At 47.6% G+C, this 20,688-nt stretch overlaps 1 protein-coding gene across 1 annotated transcript in view; it reads right to left on the bottom strand.

Annotated features, from left to right (window-relative positions):
• LMX1A (LIM homeobox transcription factor 1 alpha) overlaps window positions 1–20,405 on the bottom strand; it is a 144,825-nt gene extending 124,420 nt beyond the window's left edge. Inside the window, exons 1-3 of the mRNA XM_037906975.2 lie at window positions 20,035–20,405; window positions 19,551–19,656; window positions 17,121–17,307 (exon numbers count right to left, since the gene is read on the bottom strand). Coding sequence (XP_037762903.1) covers window positions 17,121–17,307; window positions 19,551–19,626 — 263 coding nt within the window. The 5' untranslated portion in view covers window positions 19,627–19,656; window positions 20,035–20,405. The remainder of the gene's footprint in view (window positions 1–17,120; window positions 17,308–19,550; window positions 19,657–20,034) is intronic.
• Between the last annotated feature and the right edge of the window lie 283 nt (window positions 20,406–20,688).

The following is a 20,688-nucleotide window of genomic DNA, read 5'->3' as shown; positions in this document are numbered from 1 at the left end:
CTTTTCATTCATCACTGATTACTAAGGTCCCGTGTTTAATTTGATCAAAAAAATCAGGAAAGGAATCATTTATATTAGATATAACATGACTCCATCTCCTTTATTTTGATCTACGTAGACAAGCATTGTTGTATTAGTCAAACTCTAGCTAAAGAAAGTAGGTCCCAACTCTGCAAGCTCTTCAATGAGCACTGATGGATCTCAGCACATTGAAGAATCTAGCCCTTAATTAATCAAGCGATTCTGAAGAAGACAGATGATGAGAGAGCCCATGGAAGAACCAGCTGATAGTGAAAAACAGTGCAGTAATTGTTAGTGATACTGGGACAAATCCTGAAGTCCTAACACCCTCCAAACTCCAATTGACTTTGGCCCAGATCTGCAAAAGTATTTCATCTCCTAAATGATGTCAGTGGCATTTTGGGGCCTATATATATTTGAGGATCTGGGCCACCAAGCCTGAATCAGAACTGCAGGATTTGGCTGGTAACTAACGTTTTTTCAGAGAATCAGGAAAGTCAGAGATGGAAGAGCCCCTGTAGGTCAATTAGGGTTTGATGATCTTAGTAACCCCATGGAATGGAACAACCATTGACTTCAGGAGCCCTTGAAAGACTGGGCCTCTGGTCCATTCATTGGGAGTCAGATTGTGCCCTGCCTTTTGTAGTTAATTGTTTAGTCTGGTTTTAAATGTTTCCTATGAGGATAGAACTGTGGTACCATTATTAGGGAGAAGGCTGGCTTGTTTTGTCCATAGGGTATTTATCAATTTACTTGCAGTTCTGTAGTGTCAGCCACAAAAAAAGGACAACTATAGCTTACACTTTCAAACAGAGCTAGGAGAGAACCGGAATTGGTAGGGAATGCCAAAAAAATCTGTTCCAAAAAGGAAGTAAAAACAAACAAACAAACAAACAAACAAAACCCCCTGAAATTTCTCATAAAATGTAACTAAAAAAAGTCGTGGCATGAAATCGAAACATTTCATTCTCATTGTGTCTTTTTTATTTTTATAGTATACCATATAAAATTTTAAAAATTGTAACCACAAGTCCTTTCAGAACAGAAAATCAGAATGTTCTGTTCCAAAAAGGTTGAAAACCATCTCACTGGAAATTTTCCAGCCAGCTCCACTTTCAAATAAATATGCATCTTCTAATTTTAGCTCTAATTAATTGTTATTTATTCAGAGCCTGATTTTGCTGTCCTGATCCACATGGAATTGTACCTTACTCTGCTAGTAACCGCATTTAGTTGCCGTGGAATTACTTGGAAAATAAGGCATTACTCAGTGTGAGTAAGGGTTGCAAAATCTGGCCCGTAGTAAATAAAAAGAGCCAGTATGTCAACAGTCTCCCTAGACAAGGCTGTGTAGCTCTGCATCCAGAAGCAATATCATTGTGACAGAATAAGGGAGCGAGGGAAATTTCAAGGAGGTTTTTCAAGAGAAAAATACCCAGCATTCTTCTCATGACATAGCAATGAGGTTGCATCTCTCCTGTTAATTTCTGTTCCTCTTCTATTTGGCTTTGTTCCCTTCCACAGAAGCCCTCAATTGTGGAGCCCCAGAGGGATTTAACCTGTCCCTCTCCTCCTCTTCAACAACTATATGAGACCACCTGCAGAGGCTGCGAGACCAGTGGACTCTGCTCCAATTGTGTGATATCTGCTGCCCACACAGCCATTGACACCGCACAGATGGCTCAATGCCCATAACAGTGAAGCTGTCTCAGACTTCACAAGTGATACTGGCCAGAAAGGGAAGGTGCTTTGTAGCATTAGCCAGGACACTGACCCTCACTCCCAACAAAGACATCAACCCCCTTTCACCACAGTGCTATGCCACTGCCTCAGCACAGGGGGCTGGACTAGATGACCCTTCCTACCCTACGATTCTATGATTCTATGAAGGCTTGGGGTCCTTCTGGACTCATCACCCTGGAATGCCCAGGTAGCAACAGCATCAAGAAATGCCATCTTCTGTCTTCATTGCATAAGGAGACTTCACTTCTTCCTCTTGGATGAAACTCTGGCCACATTCATCACCTCCTTACTGGTTTATTGTAATCCACTGTGTCTGAAGCTGAACATGGAAGCTAGGTGGAGGCTTCCTCTGGGGCAGGACAAGCTGCCATAAGTATGTCATCCATGTTCTGGTTGCTTCTCTGGCTCTCGGTCCAATTCAAGGACTTGATCTCACTTTCCACGGCCACCAGTGGAGTGAGGACACCTCTGCATCAGCAACTACATCTCCATCTATGACCTAACATGACAGCTGAGCTCCTCTGAGATAATGCCTCTTACAAAGCCCAGGGCGAATATAGGAGAACCAAAAATAAAACGTTGATCAGTTGAAAGGGTCTGGCTGTAGAGTAAGCTACCAGAGGAGATCAGAGTAATCTGGAGTCTGGCTACTTTTCAAACATGCTGCAAAGCTCATAATTTTTATAAAACGTTTCACTCCACAACTGAACTCTTGAAGTTATGTTAAAAATACTGTTTAAAAAAATTGACATATCCCAGTAGAACTTGAAAGTGGCTGAAGAGCAGAAAGGCAGAAAGACAGACACATAGATAGATAGATAGATAGATAGATAGATAGATAGTCAATATCACAAGTAAATGCTATCATTAGAGCTGATTGAAAATTGAATTTTTAATTAAAACTTTCCCTACAATTTTGGTTTTCATTTAGTTTCTTCTCTGAAATTTCAATGGAAAAAATATTGTCACCATTTTATTTTTTTGAACCAGCCCTAATGTATCCCAAATCCTCCTACCAGTAGACAAGGGGGAGAATTGTTGGGGTACAACAATGAAAAAAACAGTCCCAGCATAAGAGGCAGTTGAAAGCTAGTAGCACAAGAAGCTTAAATCAATGTCAGCCTCACTTTACCAGCACTGATAACAATCCCCGCCAGTTTAGTTTCACAATTCAGCCTATCGCATGTCCATAATTCTACAGTGATAAAAAGGAGGTGAAAGCAGGTCTCTGAGGATTGGAGGAAGAGGGATCCAAGATGAGGTATGTCCTGGGCAATGAGGAACAGATGATGTATTTATCTGGCTTATTTGCAGGCAAGGATGCCCAGTGCTAAGGCTGCCAAGTATCCATCACTCCCAGCCCTTTATATGAAATGTTAATTGTCAGGCACAAATCTAATTAAGGGCGGGGTGAAGGGGCAACAATCCAAGTCTATTATTTGCTCCCCTTCTAAAATAGACTACTTAAAGTAGAACACTGGATGAGAGGAGCCATTTCATGTGGTTCGAGTTACAGGCTAGGAACGGCAAGCAGCACTCCTTGTATTTTTAGTTGTTGTCACATTATGGTCAGCTAACAAGAGGAACCCTGACAGAAGCCACATCAAACCCTGGCCTGTCCCAACACAATGGCTGGGCTGGCATGGCGTCCAGCAATCACTCCAGGCCCAACACACTCGAGAGAGATCTTCTTGATCTGGCAAGTCCCAATTCCAGCTGCCCCTGCGTAACAGAACGTGGGTTTCTGCCGTGGCCCTCCCCCAGAATTCCTGTCTGCAAAGTTAAACCACTTAAAGATACCATTCCCAGTACCTCAACTGGTACAACAACTGCTGTATCTGTCAATGCTCCCTTGGCAGGCTCAGGGCCAGATTCAGCTCTCAGCTACACAATCTGGATCCGGATTCACTCTGAGAGCTGAATTTGCCCCATTATGCAAACAAGAAAGGCAGATGAGACAGACCAGCAGAGTATAGAATTAACTGGCCTCCCTTTTGCATTCTTCCTTATTCAGGGCCAAATTCTGCCTGACGGTACACCTGGGAAAGGGTGCACTGGACCTCCCGCTGCCTAAGAACCTGGCAGAACTATGGACTATAAGGTGGATAGAAAGCTGGCTAGATTGTCGGGCTCAACGGGCAGTGATCAATGGCTCCATGTCTAGTTGGCAGCTGGTATCAGTGGAGTGCCCCAAGGGTCGGTTTTGTTCAATATCTTCATAAATGATCTGGAGGATGGTGTGGATTGCACCCTCAGCAAGTTTGCAGATGACACTAAACTGGGAGGAGAGGTAGATATGCTGGAGGGTAGGGATAGGATACAGAGGGACCTAGACAAATTGGAGGATTGGGCCAAAAGAAATCTGATGAGGTTCAACAAGGACAAGTGCAGAGTCCTGCACTTAGGACGGAAAAATCCAATGCACTGCTACAGACTAGGGACCGAATGGCTAGGCAGCAGTTCTGCAGAAAAGGACCTAGGGGTTACAGTGGATGAGAAACTGGATATGAGTCAACAGTGTGCCCTTGTTGCCAAGAAGGCCAATGGCATTTTGGGATGTATAAGTAGGGGCATTGCCAGCAGATCGAGGGACGTGATCATTCCCCTCTATTCGACACTGGTGAGGCCTCATCTGGAGTACTGTGTCCAGTTTTGGGCCCCACACTACAAGAAGGATGTGGAAAAATTGGAAAGAGTCCAGCGGAGGGCAACAAAAATGATTAGGGGACTGGAACACATGACTTATGAGGAGAGGCTGAGGGAACTGGGGATGTTTAGTCTATGGAAGAGAAGAATGAGGGGGGATTTGATAGCTGCTTTCAACTACCTGAAAGGGGATTCCAAAGAGGATGGCTCTAGACTCTTCTCAGTGGTAGCAGATGACAGAACAAGTAGTAATGGTCTCAAGTTGCAGTGGGGGAGATTTAGGTTGGATATTAGGAAAAACTTTTTCACTAGGAGGGTGGTGAAACACTGGAATGGGTTACCTAGGGAGGTGGTGGATCTCCTTCCTTAGAAGTTTTTAAGATCAGGCTTGACAAAGCCCTCGCTGGGATGATTTAATTGGGGATCGGTCCTGCTTTGAGCAGGGGGTTGGACTAGATGACCTCCTGAGGTCCCTTCCAACCCTGATATTCTATGATTCTATGATTCTATGAGAACTGCAGTCTCTGAGCTCAGGAGACACAGGGAACACTCCAGGCCCATCCACCCAGAGACACACACTGCTCCAGAAGGGCATAAGGAGCAGTCAGAACTGTGGTGCTGGCCAGGGAGGTCTGGGGCACAGTGGAAGTAAACTGGATGAAGAGGAAGGATCAGGGGCTGTGGTGGGGGAATAAAGAGATGTGAGGGGAAATAAGGAGGGATGCCAGCCATTAGGAGGAAAGGAGATAGAACAAAGAGCGATTGGTGAGGGTGGAAAATGGGGGAAAGACATCGCTGGAGGAGAAAGTGGGGAGTACAGAGGAAATGCTGGGGGAAGGGGTGACAGGAGCTACTTGTGGGAAAGTGTGAACAGGCTCTGAACAGGGGCAGATAAGGGGAAAGTGAGTTCATGGGACTCATGCCAACCTATAGTAGCACCCCATCAGGTTCCCTACTGCCCAGAGGCTGCACACCCTCTGTGGCTGCCCTGGCCACCCACCACAAGCCACCTTTGGCTCCTCTTCTGAGGGGAGCAAGGGACGAGGTCCTGCCTCCTCACGCTGACTCCCACCACTGGGTGGGACCTCCTGAGCAAAATCCGGCCTCAGGCCCATGCCTCTGGCCAGCACTACATCCACACAGGGCTTTGTAAAGGAATGGCTAGTATCACATGCAAATTATCTATAGGCATGCAAGCTAGCCAATGAAATAACTGGCATCAAAGGTCACCCAGGGAGCAGCACAACCTTTGGGGGGCTACATGAACCCAAAAAAGGGGTGCAGCCACAGGTGCACATGCCAAGGGACTCCAAGATAGAATCACCCCTCCTAGTGTTGCCCTACATTAGCATATCTTCCCCCCCCCCCCACGTTCTCCAGGCTGGGCCTCAGAATTGCATTGCGCTGATGTCCAACCCCTCAGGGAACTTGGGCTCAGATCCTCAAAGGTATTTAGGCACTTAACTCCCACAACCGAGGCACCTAAATACCTTTGAGGATCTGGGCCTCTGCATTTCCCATCCGACTTCCCATTTTATTCACTCCCATTGGTGTGGAAAAGACCCCACAAACATATGGTTGCCAGAGTATGCTCCCTATAAACTAAAATAGCATGAAACCCTCCCATAATTAGCGCTCGTTAATTTAATAACCTCTCCTTAAGGATAATGGCAACAAACGTGCGTTGTTTTTTAATGGCCCAGTGTTTAACAGACATTTAGCTGGTTTGTTTCATTGTTAAATATTCACACTGAAAGAAATGACTGTGAGCTGGTGTTGCGGGACCCTGGGATCTGCTGAAAAGAGTCTGCAAGGTTTTATTCCAGGAGGAAGGATAATTGAAACCCTGTCAGAAAAACCCTTACCCTGCCCTACAAATGGGGGTGAAACTCTGCTTTCTCAGAGGCCATCCCCTCTTTTAACAACCAAGCAGATGGTTCAAACAGAAATTTCTAAACGCTCCCCTTTGCCCCATGCAAGAGGCTTTGAGCGCTAGACAAAATACATTAATTGGAGGGCATAATTGAAGGAGGGGGAAAGGGGCCCAGACCACCGCTTGGCCCCTGACCACAGATGGAAAATTGAGCAGCATTGCTTCCATGCACTGGCTTGCCTTCTCCCACACTTTTGAAATCCTTCCAGTGCCCTTGGGTACCAGCCCCCCACCCCCAGGGAGAAGTGAAGCAGGGGGCGTCTGGAACCCACAGGCCCCAGCAGGGTGGAGAACCAGATTCAGGTTCTTGGTGCTGCCTGGGGAAGCAAGGATGCAGAAGGAGGAGGGAGGTTTCGGGCTCCCAGAACTGCCTCACCCCTGGTGGGGATGGTGCTCTTTAGCCTGACTGCCTCGTTGGGTATGATCTTGGGGCTGGGTGTGGTGGCGGGAGACTGCAGGGCTGGGTTCAGGGGCAGAGCTCAGTATGGGGCAGAAGAAGATGAGTGGGTGTAGACTGGGGTGCACGGAGGACAGCGTGGGGTTGGGTGTGAGGCAAAAGGAGAGGAGGGGGTGTAGATCTGGGTGCACAGAGGAAAGCATGTGGCTGAGTGCAGAGGCAGTGTGGAGAGCTCAGACCTGGTATGGGGGAGCCGCAGGGGGAGAGCTCAGGGCTGAGTACATAAGGACAACTTGGGGCTGCATGCAGGACAGGGGAGGGAGATCTCTGGGCCCCCTCCTTAGGAAAACACCAGTTGCATCCCTGAATCCATGGTGCACTCATTCTGCACAGCTGCAGGGCAATGGAGAATATCTATTATGAGCAGAATCAGAATCCTGGACCAAAACACTTCTGAACTTGGAGGGTAAAACCCAGGTCTTAGTTTGCTCATCGATTTCCATGACCATTATGATCATCTCACATGACCTGCCAATACAAACCAAAGAACATCCCTGGGTAATTTCTGCATCAAAGCCATAACTTGTGTGACTGAAATAGGTTCAGAGTGATCAAGCTGAGCCCATTATAAAGAAATCTCTAAACTGTGATCTTGCTCTCGTGATCTCAGATGCAGCTCCAGGCTTTCAGCACATGCCCACTCTAAACATCAGAATGTGACCAGAAGAACCACCAGACAAAACACTAAGGTGAAATCCCGGTTCCACTGACATCAATGGCAACCCCCCCTTGATTTCAATGGCATTAGGATTTCGTCCTTAAAAAACCAGAAGTGCATCGTTAGCTCATGCTGAGGCTCCAAATTCTCCTTTCCATTTATGCTGAGATAAAGTTCCTGACAAGAAATGTCATTGTGAACTAATTGTTTAATACTGGTGTGACTGTGCTTGATAATTACATTTTTGGAAGGTATTAGTGGAATCCCTTTCCTAAAGGTTGTAGGCTGAGGGAGCAGTTATGTGATTTGCAGCTAATTGTTCAATTAGGTGTGTTGATTATACACGGGAAGTCTGCAATGTAACAAATTAGATGAGTAGTGATGATGGTTGAAACCACTTCCCCTCTCATCCACTGCAACAGCAGCCTCAGATTCTCATTTAATTTATTCAGAGCGTCATAGACGTTAAGGCCAGAAGGGACCACTGTGATCATTCAGTCTGATCTCCCGCATAACCCTGGTCTAAAACCTCACCCAGTCATTTCTGCATCAAGCCCATAACTTCTGTTTGAGCTACGGTACGCATTTTAGAAAGACAGCCCCTCTTGATTTGAAGACTTCAAGTGATGGAGTATCCACCACACTCTTAGGTAGATTGTTCCACGGTTAAATATGCTCACGGTTAAAAACGTACACCTTATTTCTAGTCTGAATTTGTCTAGCTTCATAACTGGATCTTGTTATGTCTTTTCCTGCTAAATTAAAGAACCATCTACTTCCAGAAATCTCTCCTTCTATAGGTACCTTCAGACCACAATCAAGTCATCTCTTAAGCTTCTCTTGGATAAACTAAATAGATTGAGCTTCTTAAATCTCTCACTATGTATTGTCAACCCCAAGTGCTCAAAAATCACAAGTGAGATCCCCTGACTTCATGAATTGTTTGTTTTTTAAAAGTCCCAAGATTTTTAAGCCAAATACATTGAGGTTCTTATTTGTCTTCCGGCTTCTGAGCCTTTAGGACCACTCATGTCACTGTTTTGAGCTTTTCTCTGCAACCAGGAGGCTATAAACTTACTTTAAAAAAAAAAAAAAAAAGCTGAGATGCTTGCACAATCACATGACTCCAGGCGCTGCCGCTTCAAATAAAACATGTAATATTGGTTTCAGAGTAGCAGCCGTGTTAGTCTGCATCCATAAAAAGAAAAGGAGTACTTGTGGCACCTTAGAGACGAACACATTTATTTGAGCATAAGCTTTCGTGAGCTTATGCTCAAATAAATTTGTTAGTCTCTAAGGTGCCACAAGTACTCCTTTTCTTTTTATGTAATATTGGGAGACTCGAGATTATGCTATGAGAGTTGGCAACCCAACAATGTACCCTGCAACAGCTTGTGAATAGAGTTCCTTTGGAGAAGTATCTTCCATTTACTTAGTACCCAGAAAAAATGACAACAGTAATAATACGTAGAGCTTTCTAAACTTTAGGCCAGATCCCCAGCTGGGGTGAATCATTGAACCTGAGGATCTGGCACATTATTCTTAACAGAACCCCTACGAAGAGGACCGGGATTATTAACCCAATTGCACAGATGCAGAAAAGGAAGCACAAGATAAGGCTCAGTTTGTTGAATTAAACCACCGGCCTGCAGTGGCCCATGGGGAGCTGCAGGGGGGATTGTGCTTTGTGAAGAACAGCCCCTTTCCACAAGCCCTGATGTGTCGGAGCAGCGTGCACTTCACACTGTCCCTTTGGAGGAGGCAACCTGGCACTCCCAGCTCTGCTTTACACTAGTTTTAAAATGCAAACCAGAGTGATATCACAGAGAAACATCAAGGGGCTGGTGGCTTTTTTCTCCCCAGTGCTTCCATTCCTTGCAGGTGAGAAAAACAAACAAACACCTAAGCCAGCCGGAGACTAAATAAGAGACATTTCCTTTCATTAAGGAGAATATAAATATTTCACTAAGGGATTTAGGAGCACAAATCCCACTGAAAGTCAATGGAAAATCTGCCCCACAATTGCTTGGTTGCCTGTCCTTTCTCCTACGTCATTTTCTTGCACTATAAATACCATTGAGTGCTGTTTTAATGTTGTCACATAAAATCATGTTCATGTTTTTACCTTGTAAAGTCTGTTTACATTTAAAAAGGGAGGGTCTCAAACAGTATCCCAGCTCATTAAATTGCAGGGGGGGGGGGGAGGCGGGGATTCTGAAAAAGAAATGTTTACAGTTATTGTTTAATTCTGGGCTGGGCCTAGATACACATTAAACTTTCAAGGGCTCTGATTTTCAGCCCCTGAGCCACAAGAAACTAACATGCTTGTCAATGTATGGTTTTTATTTTTCTGAGTGTTATTTTTCCCTCTGTTTTATTTTACCAGCCGTGGTGCCAAAAAAAAAAAAAAAACCCTAAGCAAACGGCTGTGACTGGCTTCATAAGTACAGCTTTATATGAGCAACTACAGATGTAGTTTTGATCTCTGAGTAATGTGTTTGTACCCCAAAAATAAATAAAATACCAACCCAAACTCCAAAGCAATGATGAAATCCAGAATGTTTATTGTGATCTTCGTTTTTAATACTGAAAAACATCCCAGCATAGGCGCCGACCTCGTGGGTGCTCCGAGGCCGGAGCACCCATGGGAAAAAAAATAGTGGGAGCTCAGCACCCACTGGCAGCCCCACGGATCAGCTCCTCCCATCCCTCCCAGTGCCTCCCACCTGCCGCGGATCAGCTGTTTAGCGGCGTCTAGGAGGCGGTGGGGGGGAAGGAGAAGCGAGGGCAGGGTGTGCTTGGGGGAGGGGGCAGAACAGGCAGAGCAGGGGCAGGGGTGGGGGTTGGGGGAAGGGATGGAGTGGGGGCGGGGCCTGGGGTGGAGCAGGGGGTGGAGCATCCCCCAGCAACTCATAAAGACGGCACCTATGCATCCCAGTAGCAACGGGCATCCTGCCCCAGATTAGGGCCTCATCCAAAGTCAACGGGAGATATTGCATTGATATCAATGGGCTTTGGATCAGGCCTTTAATAATTTTGCCAGTCATTCGCTATATAGAAATTTAGACTTCCCTTTCTCGACCTACTTCCCTTTCTAAACAAGGTCATTTCTTCCAAGGAAAGGATTTGCAAAGTCTCTTGAGATTTACTGAGCTGCGCACAGTTTGATTTGGTGTGAACGGCGGGTGATCGTAGTGTCATGGTTGCTATCTTGGCCAACAACACACAGGGGATTGAAGCAGAGACATCCAGACCTGAAACCCGAGCTGCTACAGTTGAGCTAAAGAGCCAACCCCCTGAGGCAGAGGCTATAACAGACTCCTATCCTCTGTGGTTTGGGTACCAGGAGAACAGGTAGTACATGCTCAATACCAACACCAATATTCCACACTGTTCCTAAAACGTATGACCCCAACTGCTCTGTAATGATCAATTTCACCCGCCGGGGGAAAGGTCTCGGCTTGATTCACAAACACATGAAAGGAACAGTGAAAACCTGAGGCCAGATTCTGCTCCCACTATAGCAAAAATACCCTGGACTTCAAAAGACGCAGGCCCTGGATTCCAAGTCAGGGCGCACTCCACAGGACTTTGTCATCTTTGGGTGAAATTCACGCCTGTGCCGATGGCCAGCACAAGTGCCGTGCACCATTTAAGCCCTATTAGTTCACAAAACAAGGCTTCACAGTTGCTGTTTATAAATGGAACCTTAATTAGCTGGGGCCAGCTCTACGCACATGGGCAAATTTCACCCAGAAAGTGAATTTTGACCCTGAAATCACAAGTATGCACTGTGCAAACCTGATTCCAAGATGCACCCTCATCCACTCAGGGAACAGAAACAATGCCAGCTGACCTCTGTGTCCAATCCAAAGGACATCAGTTTCAAATTTCAAATGCTTGCAATGATCGGCTTGCAAATCATCAGCAGACCCGGCATTATTCAGAGAAATCAGTGGCCAAATAATCTCTAATGACATGGTCAACTGGAGGAAATTGAGGTCTGTTCATGGACAGAAAAAGAGGTGACCTGGGCCAAATACACACACGCACCACAAATATCTTCCTTGGGCACTAAAATAAATTCTGCAAATTCCTGAGAGATTCAGGGCATTTGAAAGAGGATGCTATGCCAAGTGAAGAGGGGGTAAGAATATTTAAATACTGGCTTGTTTGGCTGCACCATGAGGCGAGCAATACTTGGGGCCTTACCTAGGGGCAGTGCAGGGGGTATTACAGACAAAGTGGTCTCACGGGAGCCCCTCTGCACCAAGGAAATGGTATCTGCATCAGTCCTGCTTAGTGCAGAAGGTTATGAAGTGAGCCAGGGAAGACTCCCCCACCTCCCCACACTGCCTCAGGGCTGTAGTCACAGCCTTCTAATGGCTTCACAATTCCCTGCCATGGAGAGTTTGGGGAAGATGAGCGTTCCCAGCTCAACTCCTCCTAACTAAACCCGACCGCAAGTAAAAATCATAGAACTAACATAACGTTTCCCATCATTCTTCAGTCTGCCCCTTCGGAGCAGGAAGTGTCTCTAGTACTCTGTTTTTACAGCCCTACCACAATGGGTTCCCTATCTTGGTTGGTGGGTAGGCACTACTGTAGTAAACATCATTCATTCATTATTCCCCCTGATTCTGCTATCAAGATACCCAGGGCTTAGTGCTGTGTACTGGACAGCAGGATTAGGGTTTATGTGAGTATTTGGATTTAGGCAACTTCAGTATTTGCAATTGTTAATGGACTCCCCCTTCGTGCTTTACGTTCAGGTGCCATTTATAAAAGCTTTATAAAGGGGTAATAAATGATTAATAGATGTTTTAAGAAATGGTTAATCAATTATTACAGAGGCCAATAAACCAGCTGCTCATAACTCAGGCTGGGAAGAAAAGGTTGTCCTGCCCTGTGCGAATTTTGGACATTTTGAAAAATTTTCCCCATCTTCAATTGGGCCGAAAAGTCACAGTCTGGAAAAGTCACCTCGACTCAACGCAACGGAAACTTTCTGTTTCAACAGCGTCAAAATGGGAGATTTTGACACAGTCTTGAAACTTTATTTTAAACCAAACATTTTTCAAGTCGGATGCTTCACTGAACCCAAGGCTGCTTCGCAAATTGGCATTTTTCGGTGAAAAATATTTTGTTGAAAAATCCCTGACCTGCTCTTATGAGAACCATCTGTAACACTGTCTACTGATGTGCTTATACCCTTCCATAAATACATACTAGACCATCTAATACTTATTCATTAACCCTTTCTAAACTCTTTATGAATGAAATCTTAATCCCATGGCAAGCAGAGAGAAATGCTGCGGATACCGGGGAACTGTAACTATTTATCTTAGGTAAAATGTTTTTTTAAAGCCACCATAAAGTTTGTCCAAATCCCTCATCTGGATAATTTTGTTTTAAATCAGCATCTAGACACATCGGTGAAATCCTGGCCCCATTGAGTTAAATGGCAAACCTCCCATTGACTTCAACAGACCAAGACTTCACCATGGGGCCCAATCCTGCTGGCACTGAAGTCAATGAGAGCTTTCCCATTGATTTGTATGGAAGAAGGTCTAGGCCAATAATCAACTATTTTACATTCATAAACTCTTATTTAAGTACCCCTGGGTGAGATTTTGGATGTAATATTTAGGGGCCTACCTTTGGAAATTGAGCCAACAGAACTAACTTATAAATCACCTACAATAATAACTAACCATTACAGAATCATAGATTAGTTTAGAATAATTAGATGTTTCCAACATTAACTGCTCTCTCCATGTTAATTTTGTGCTAATAATGCCAATACCATACATATCAAGACGGTGGGCCTGTTTGTGTGCATCTCTATGTGGATCTCAGCTGGAATATATCCTCTAAGCAATTGTCACTAAATCTGGCACATGAAGAAACCACACTATAAGCGGAATGAGAGGAGGATTAGTAGGTTTGGAAAATAGTTATTAAAAACATACAAGTGTGGGAAATCTCAATACAGCTAAAAGAAACTGAAAGAGTATAGAGATCTTTGGGGGGTTTTCCCCCTCTTCCCTATGCTGTCTGGTTATCTTGTATGAAAACAATCTGCAGACCCACTGTAACTCATACTGTCTCATTCTGTTGTATTCCCTTGACTTCTGTATTTTTCACCTCCTTAAAGGTCTAATCTTGTTCCTACACGATTCAATGGCAAAACTCCCACTGACTTCAATGGTGCAGAACTGAGCCCTTAATACTTAGGTAACAACTAATTTAATTTATAATTATACTGTCAAAGGGTTTTTTATTTCTAGTAAAAAGCTAGTAATAAAATGAAACCATCTAATAATTAGATCAAGTGGGTATATTCACAAGAAATTGGCTTTTCATTTGTATACATCTCTGAGTATCTATCTATCTATCTATCTATCTATCTATCTATCTATCTATCTATCTATCTATCTCTGGGTTGGAACCATTTTCCCAAGTAGTTCTTACTCATGCAAAGAGTCCCACTCAGCCAGATCCCCTCCACTTGATAGAAATCAGCATTGCTCTGTGCATTTCAACAGAGCTATTGCAATGTGCCCCAGTTGCAAATCTGGCTCAGTGACTACACTGTGACTGCTTATTTCAATAAGGAAGTTTCATATGAGTAAAGGTGGCAGGATTGGGCCCCTTTTCTAGCTAAACTTTCAGAAGCCAGGAAAACAGACATATATAAGGCACAACCTCAAAAGCCAAGCCCACGGCAACTTAGGCAGGTGTTTATATTGTGACATTTCATCATATTTTCCCATCACTACCACCATAGCAAAGAAGTATGTTCTGAAGGCTCATTTTCATTTTTTTTAAAACAGAAGACACCTTATATTGCTTTTAATCCCACAAAGTACTAAAACTTGCAGCTATATTTTTACCAGTGGATTAACAAAACACACACATACCAAGTCCTGAGACCAAAAAAACACAACCGGTTTTCATTTTTTTAGCTGAAACTCTTCCTTTCATTTCAGCTTCAGAGAGTTCTTTCCTTGTTTCCTGAGTGTTTGAAAACAATGCCAAGCTTCCACTCTCACAAATTCTGCATCAAACTTTACTTGTAGCTGCAGTAATTAAACTCATGTCCTTAAAGGGGAGTTACAGAAGCTGCTTTAGCGAAATATAAGATTTGCCCTAGAATACACTCTCCTTATTAACATGGCGAGAGAAGAACTTTGCCAGTATACTCAGTTTTCTAATAAATCAGATACATTTCCAATGTTCCTGAATGAATATCATGGGGCTTGTCAATATGTATATTATTCTCATGCATAAAAGTCTGAACTTTTGACTCCTGGGAAGTGCCCTGTTAAACAAGCCCACTAGCCCACAAACTTGGGTGGCCACTGATGCCTCTCTAGCATACTGGACATTCTGGTACTTCTGAGAAGGGCGTGGGCCCACCCTCGCCTATGTGACCCCGCCCTACCACCCGGAGGAGGAGATTTTGAAGAGCCATTGGCGTGACCTCACATGCATGGTCACACCTCCTGGGGCAGAGTGGTGCGTTCTTTGGTGTTGTCCATCCGGGATTCCGCACAGGGGACAAACCCATAGGAAAAAAGAGGACTGTCCGGCTTAACGTGGGACAAACGGCAGGCCTCCCACCAGCACACCCCTGCAAACACACAAACTAAACAACTCACAGATCCTGGGGAAATGAGTCCCAGCATTAAACACTGAAAAGCCTGCAAAACTGCTACTGACGTAGGTGGCAGAGGGATCTGGCCCCATTTTCCTGGTTTGCCAAAGGCCTGATCCAAAACCCCTTTAAAGCAGTAGGTTTCTTTCCATTGGCTTTAAATGGGCTTTGAAGCAAGCCATCCTGGGGGTCCAGCTCTGCCATGTAGGTAGCACCCATAGTAAGAGGCAGCATGCAGGCCTGGAGGAGCTGTGCAGGAAATCACAAGGCCTCCCTAGCAGCCACAGGGAGCCCAACGCAGGGAATGGGAGAGAGTGGGAAATGTTACTTCTGCTGACCTGCCCTCAATGTCAATGCTTTTAAGAGCATAATTTCCAGAGTAGATACAAAACTTCTTAACTATTCTCTGTAGATACATCACACAATGATTATGGTACCAGTGAGCTACTGGCTCTCGGTAGAGACCTTACTTGCCACCCTTTGGTGAATTATTATGCATATATCTAATCCAGGGAATCCCTGTAAACCCCCATGCATCCCCCCTGTCCAATTGGCATCAAGAGGTCCCTGGGGCGGTGCAGTCTGGAGGGGAGGGTGGGCCTGTGTGGGTGCTGTGTCTCTGGGAAAGTAGCAGTTCCTGGGCCACTCTTGTGTCCATCCCTTATGCTGGGGGAGAAAGCTCCTTGCTCTCCAAACATCCCCACAGCCCTGCGTTTAACACTGCAGAAGGATTTGAATGGGAAATAGAACAAGAGGGACTCCCCTTCCACCCCTCATCCACCCCAGTATATACTAAAGGCCATGTCCTGTGGTTCTCACCCAAGTCAAACTCCTGCTGAAATCAAGAGAAGTCTTGCCTGGGTGAAGACTTTAGGAGCAAGGCCCCTCTCTCTGTCTTAACAAGAAGGTGCCCACTCTCCCCGCGGTTTCCTGCCCTGCAGGGTTAGTCCCAAGACTGGAGATATGGGTTCGATTCCCCGTGGGAGCTTGGCTAAATCACCTAGAATGAAATCCTGCCCCCACTGAAGTGAATGGGAGTTTTGCCATTGAGCCCAAGGGGGCCAGAATTTCGCCATTAATCTCTGGGTGCCTCAGTTCCCCCAGCTGTGCAATGGGGATAACAGCACTGCCCTGCCTCGCAGGGGTGTTGTGAGGGTGAACATACGGAAGACTGGGCGGTGCTCAGACACTGCAGTGATGGGGGGCCGGTAAGCTCCTTAGATAAATACTTTTTGTGCTTTTGAGATCATGTGAAAGAAACCAGGAATCCCCATGCCCTGTAACCACCCTCTGTAGGGCCACAAAGGCCTTTCAAGCAATTACAGTCCCATTTGCAAAAGCCACTGACGCCCTTTTAGGAACCCGTCCCGAATCCCGCTGGCTTTCCAGGGGCTCCCGAGGGCACCGGGCCCTTCTGAACCTGGCACTTCGGCCCTTGCAGCACGTGCAGTTGTTTCCCCCCCCCCCCGGTCTCTAGCCTTAGCAGGGCGGTGGGCTCCCCTCTGCAGGAAACAGACCCAATCTCACCCGCCGGGGGTGCGGCTGCGCCCCCAGATTGTCCCAAACACAGAGCCTCAGCCCGGACACGAGGGGCGCTTCTGAGTGAGAAGCGACGGCGGGGAAAAGCCCCGTGCAGCCCAGGCCACCCTGGCCAGCGGCTGGGCAGCCCCCTTCGCCCGGCTCGGGCGGGGGGCAGAGCTGGGTCGGCAGCCGCGGGCACGCGGGCGGGCGCGTTTGGCCGGGGGGCTCGGGCTCCAGCGGCGGGCACCGCAAAGCGACGCGAGGCACCCGATTGCCACGCACCCCCGGCCCCGCAGCTCGCTTCTCAGCTCGCTTCTCCCGGCGGATCGGGCCCGGACCTGCGGCCCCCAGCACAGGGCCTTTCTCCGGGCAGAGATCGCGCGCTGGAAGGGCCCGGCCGGGGGCCGGGGCTGGCCGGCCCCCCTGTCCGCCCGGCCCCCCTGTCCGCCCGGCCTGCCGCCCGCGACCGCGCGCAACTTACTTCTCGTAGTCGAGCTTGCAGTAGAGCTTCTTGTCGCGGTAGAAGCAGGTGGTCTCCAGGGGCTCCTGGCACGAGGCGCACTGCACGCACCCTTCGTGCCACAGGCTGTCATTGAGCCGCAGCAGGAACCGGTCCGAGATCACCCGCTGGCAGCCCTCGCACACCGACCGGGGGCTCACGGCTCTGCCTGCGGCCAGAGAAACACAGGGAGCGGTGGCACCATGGGCAGCAAAGTGGCCCCTTCCCCAGGCCCCCCTTCCCCGGCGACCCCAGGCTGTGGGTCTCCAATGAGCCGCAAGCCACTGCCAGGGGCTCCTTGGGCTTGTCGTGCCGCTCCTTGGAAGAGCTGGGGGGGGGGGGCAAATCAAAACGATCGTTCCAGTTGCGGGGGATTTTTCCCGGGCAGAGAACTGATCTAGTAATGATCCAGGGCGAGAATTGCCAGGCCGCCCTGACACAAACCCGTGGGATCTGCATACACGCGCCTTAGAAATATACACCACGCGGGGACACACGCGAGACAACACGCTGCCCGCTGTATCCCCTCCGCAACGGAGCGGGTGCGAGTCAGGCTCGAGTCTCAAGAATACGTTGTCTTTTTTCCCCCTAAACGAATTTGTAGGAAAAGAACAAAAATATTCGACCTCCCAAAGATGGCAAAGGATTATCGGCAGGATAATGGATATAAACATCTCGATGGCAAGCGGTTAGTTTTTCGAAGAATTAACCTTCCTTAATTAAGTTCGTATTTATGCACACGAAAGCGCCCCCCACCCCAGTTTAGGAGCTATTTCCCCCCCCCCCCCCAGTTTAGGAGCTATTCCCCCCCCCCATGACATTTTTTTAAAAAGTGGCATTAAAGGAGTGAAATGTTTGGGGTCGAAGTAATCATAAAGGAACCCGTTTGACTCAGGAGATAAGGAGAGAATTCATAAATCAACAAAAACCAGGAGCAGATGTCATCAAAGGGGAAAAGTAGAGCCTCCCCCGAACAGAGAAGTGAAATGAAGACGAAAAAAGAAAACACTTCAGCTCGTTAAAAGAAGAAATTTCACTCGTTTGAATGTTAAGATTTTTATCAACAGCTGAACTGCGGTACTTGAACACGAATTTAGTTTCGAGTCACTTATTCTGGAATTGGGTATTTCTTACAAGGACTAAACGTTCTTCGAAATATGCGTATTTTCCCCTTAAACTCATTATCTATCTAATCTAGATAGATAGATAGATGGATAGATATGTAGTGTATATATCTTATATATGTACAGTATGTATGTGAGTATATATGTATGTTTATATCTATATATATATACACACACACACATTATATATAGTTATAGATCGATAGGTAGAAACAAAAATTAGTATAGCTAATACAGAGAAAGGCGCTATAGAATAACAGGACTGGTATCTGAGCTGGTAGATTTGTACACATTCCATCGGTATAAATTCCACAGTGCTCTCTGCACCAATCTGTGATTTCCAACACTGTAATTATTATGTTTATTAGTGTTGCTAATCAAAGCAATAGAGCGAGATCTAAGAGGTTCATTTTTTTTAATCCATTCATTTTATAACCCTAAAATCGTAAACTAGGTGGATATTTTGCATTTCTTTTAAGCGTGGGGGAGACACTTAAAAAACAAAAAACGACTCCGTGAAAAATCGCCCGTTTTCCTGAATCCCCGCCCGATATTTTGGAAGGCAATTTTCAAACAGTTTTTATTTTGATTTTGTCAAGGCCTAGTTAACAAAAACAAAAGACAATCCCGGGAGAAGGAAAAAGCAGAATCCCCCGCCTGTTCCACGCCACAACGGCTGCGGATTTCAATCCCTGGTTCTTCTACACTTGATTTTATCTGTAACTTTCTCACCGGTGGGAAATTAGTTCTAAGGGCTGGCGCGGGGCGGGGGGAGGGGGGGGACGGATAATGTGTGCACCTAACTGGGCTGTTTATTCTTGGTCACTGGAACCTGGGCGCGTGCTAACCGGAGTGAAATCGTGCAAACTTTTGCTGAGGCTCTGGCTAAATCCGATTTCTTGCCTTCTCGCTCCGAGAAAGCGAGCCTGGGAGAGGCACGTTCACACATGCATTCGGTAGCGGAGTGCGGGAAAGACAGGGGAGAAAAGGCCCGATTTTTCCGGAGCTTGAGGCTGGATCGTGATTTCAGGGGGAAGCTGGATCCGCGGGGCTGGAGGGGCGTCAGATTTCACCAGGGGCTTGAAATCAACCATTGCCCCAGAGAGCGCACGAAAGAGAGCCGAAGCTCTGGTCTCTTACCGGGGCAGCAAGGGGAGAGGAGCTGCGCAGCGCCTCACTTAGCAGCCTTTTCTTTTCTCTGTCCAACGGGTGGGATGCGGGGTCTCCCCCCGGCCCCCTCAACCTGGCCCTGGGGCGAGATCAGCACGGGAAGTTTCTTGCAACTTACCCAGCAAGGAGGAGAACGGGGCCGAGGTCTCCAGCGCGTTCTGCAAATTCTCTTCCATTTTCAACCCGTCTAACATGGTGAGGGACCGGGAGGGGAGTCAGCCCGGCTGCAAAACAGCAATGGACACGCGGCGCTTAGATGCACCCCAGAGCCGGGCTGGGGCCGAAATGGACAAGGCGGTGGGGGGGGAGGGGCTGGGACGGGAGGGGGGGGGTCGCTAGACGATCAGATTTTGTCCTGGGCCGGTTGGCTCTTTGCAAGAACTCCCCTGGCCTCCACCTCCGGGGATCCAGGGCTGCAACTTCCCAGCTGGTCCCCTCACAGCGGACCCCGCTTCAGCTCCATCCCCTCTTTGCAGGCGAGGTGAGGATCCATCTCTACCGCCGCTCCGAGCCGGGCCCAGGGCAATTAGAAAGCCGCTGGGAAGCCCCGCAAAGCCCCCTCGCTTTGCGCCCAGTCCCACCCCACCGCGGAGCTCGCTTACCTGGCCGGCGGGGGACAGTTGCAAAGTAGCCGCAAAGGGGGAAGCCCTGGTTCCTGCGGGCAGACGCGCCTGGGGAGCCCTGGAGGAAAGACCGATTCCTCCCCTGGGCCGGCAGCCGCCGCTGCAGCCCCCCTCCTCGCTCCCAGAGCCCTCCTGCCCCGAGACCGACTCGGGCCGCTCTCCCTGTGCAAAGCGATCCCGGCCGGGCCAGCCGGGTTTGCTCCTCGGGGTGGGGAGCTGCAGGTGAGCGGGAGGCGGTTGCCCGGAGTTGCTGGCATACGTCTGCGTCTCTCTCCGGTAGGCTTCCCCTAGCAGGTCTCCTCGGGCCCTGCGCTGCGCTAACCTGTGGCAAAGCGAGCTCGGGGCTTAGCTCTCTCTTCCTGCTGCGGGAGCTGGTCTCATTTCCTGACTCTGGTACCTCCCAGTCTCATCTCTTAAGTTTCCTCCCCATCGGCAACTCTCCTGCCTCACCGCACCCGCTCTCTCTCCATACCAGCCTGCTCCCTGTCTCTGCAAACAGAGCTCTGAAATGAAGAGAGGGGACACAGGGTGCAGTAAAGACGTGTAAAGCACCCACGCCGCATGCATATTTAATAGTGGGGGGGGGAGCCCTACACCCATGCAATATTAGGGTGGTACATCTAACCACTCACA

This window comes from Chelonia mydas, chromosome 8 (assembly GCF_015237465.2).
Source record: "Chelonia mydas isolate rCheMyd1 chromosome 8, rCheMyd1.pri.v2, whole genome shotgun sequence".
Classification (NCBI taxonomy): domain Eukaryota; kingdom Metazoa; phylum Chordata; order Testudines; family Cheloniidae; genus Chelonia; species Chelonia mydas.
Note: the sequence above shows the minus strand (reverse complement) of the source record. Positions and strands in the feature narration are given on the sequence as shown.